The sequence below is a fragment of the Cyprinodon variegatus genome, unplaced genomic scaffold, assembly GCF_000732505.1.
Source record: "Cyprinodon variegatus isolate N-32 unplaced genomic scaffold, C_variegatus-1.0 Scaffold423, whole genome shotgun sequence".
Classification (NCBI taxonomy): domain Eukaryota; kingdom Metazoa; phylum Chordata; class Actinopteri; order Cyprinodontiformes; family Cyprinodontidae; genus Cyprinodon; species Cyprinodon variegatus.
Genome location: NW_015150876.1, coordinates 261,339 through 262,990, shown reverse-complemented (window position 1 = coordinate 262,990; position 1,652 = coordinate 261,339). Strand labels below are relative to the sequence as shown.

Genomic DNA, 1,652 nt, shown 5'->3' with positions numbered 1-1,652 from the left:
CAAGGTAAGTAGTCTTTATTAATAGTGATGATTGATAATATAATTTATTATACATCTTTTTTCTTTTCTAATCTGTTTCAACAAAGATATTAATGAATGTGATGACAAAGATCTCTGTGGACCAAATACCGAATGTATCAACACAATTCCCAACTACTATTGCACTTGTAAAGAAGGATTTCAGACATTTAATCGCACCGACAACGTCTCATGCATAGGTAACACATTGACTTCCTGTGCCGTGGTGTTCGTTTTGCTCTCCATTTAGAGTGTTGGCTCAGAGTTAGTTTTTCTATGAAATGTTTTTTTTTTCCCCATTTCTTCCCCTCTTCCACACAGATATAGATGAATGTAAAGATAAAAATGTTTGTGGTTCGAATGCAACCTGCATAAACACAAAAGGCAGTTATAACTGCACCTGCAAGGCTGGTTACATACCTAAATCTGGAATTATGACCATTATTGGGGAGAGACAGCAATGTGAAGGTGAGGATTCAGACCTGATATGAGAAGATTTACAGAATCAAAATCCTTTCTTTAAAGATTTAGAAAATTATTATGCTAAATCCACTGTAAAAACATTGAGTTGAAATGAGACATACTAGTTGAACACTGTAATGGCTCTGACTGAAACAAACTGCCACACAATTTGTTTCCCCTTCTTGATTTGTTTCAATTTCCAGATATATGTAAGACTGATGAAACAACCTGTGGAAATGGAACATGCCACCAAGGGACCAGTGGTCATTATTGTGCCTGCTCTGCAGGGTTTACTAACTACGGCAACAAAAAATCTCGTTGTTCTGGTAAGAGTAAAATCAGCTCTTTGTTTATTTTGGACAGCAAATATAAGCAGGTTTTAAGTCTTAGAAGAAAAAAACTTGAAAAAATCATTTTCACAAAGTCAATTAATATTTTTCTTTTTTTAAGAACTGGACTGTGGCATTTTCAGAGATGTCAATAATCTAGCAGAGGTAACTGTTTTTTCTATTTATTTTTACCATCATGATCTTCCTTAATGTCTCTTATCATTGACACCTTTTAAACTGTTTCTTGGTTTGGTTTTAGAATTTTCACATTGTACAGGATGGTGTGAAGCTACTGAGTAAACGCTGCCTAAAGCTCATGGAGAATGCGGATGTAGAAGACCTTAATGGAGAAGGCTTACTAGAGGTAAAATTTGTTTTTAGAAACATATTTTATTCTCAAAGACAACAGACAAGAGGAAGTGTGACTGCTTTATGTTTAATTTTTCCTAAATGCATGATGTTTCCTTTTCTCTCCCCATAATATAGAGCCTGCTCTCCATAATTGACCAAATTTTATCGACTGGGTTTCTCACTAGTAGCAGGAAAGTCTCCAGCTTTCTTGACTTGGTGGAACAAAGTCTAAGTTTCATAGGACCTTTTATTAAACCACCAGGAACTAATAGATCCACCAAACAAACAGGTAAAACTAAAGATGACTGCTTATGAAACAAAAAAATAAAGACTCTCCTTAGACTCCCTTTTGTCCTTTATTACAACAATGTGCTTCTTTGAAGTCTAAATTGCAATGATACTTTCTAAAGGCTGATGGTTTCTACTAAGTAAGTAATTTGAGTTCAGTAACAATTTTCTCACAGAAATGCAGCTTCTGGTGTACACTGGGTC

The 1,652-nt window shown here is 35.0% G+C and overlaps 1 protein-coding gene across 1 annotated transcript in view; it reads left to right on the top strand.

Annotated features, from left to right (window-relative positions):
• The first annotated feature begins 343 nt into the window (after nt 1-343).
• Nucleotides 344-1,652, top strand: part of LOC107093397 (adhesion G protein-coupled receptor E4-like) — a 5,172-nt gene continuing 3,863 nt past the window's right edge. Inside the window, exons 1-5 of the mRNA XM_015388431.1 lie at nt 344-486; nt 684-806; nt 931-974; nt 1,069-1,173; nt 1,296-1,468. Of these exons, the coding sequence (XP_015243917.1) occupies nt 453-486; nt 684-806; nt 931-974; nt 1,069-1,173; nt 1,296-1,468 (479 nt within the window). The 5' untranslated portion in view covers nt 344-452. The remainder of the gene's footprint in view (nt 487-683; nt 807-930; nt 975-1,068; nt 1,174-1,295; nt 1,469-1,652) is intronic.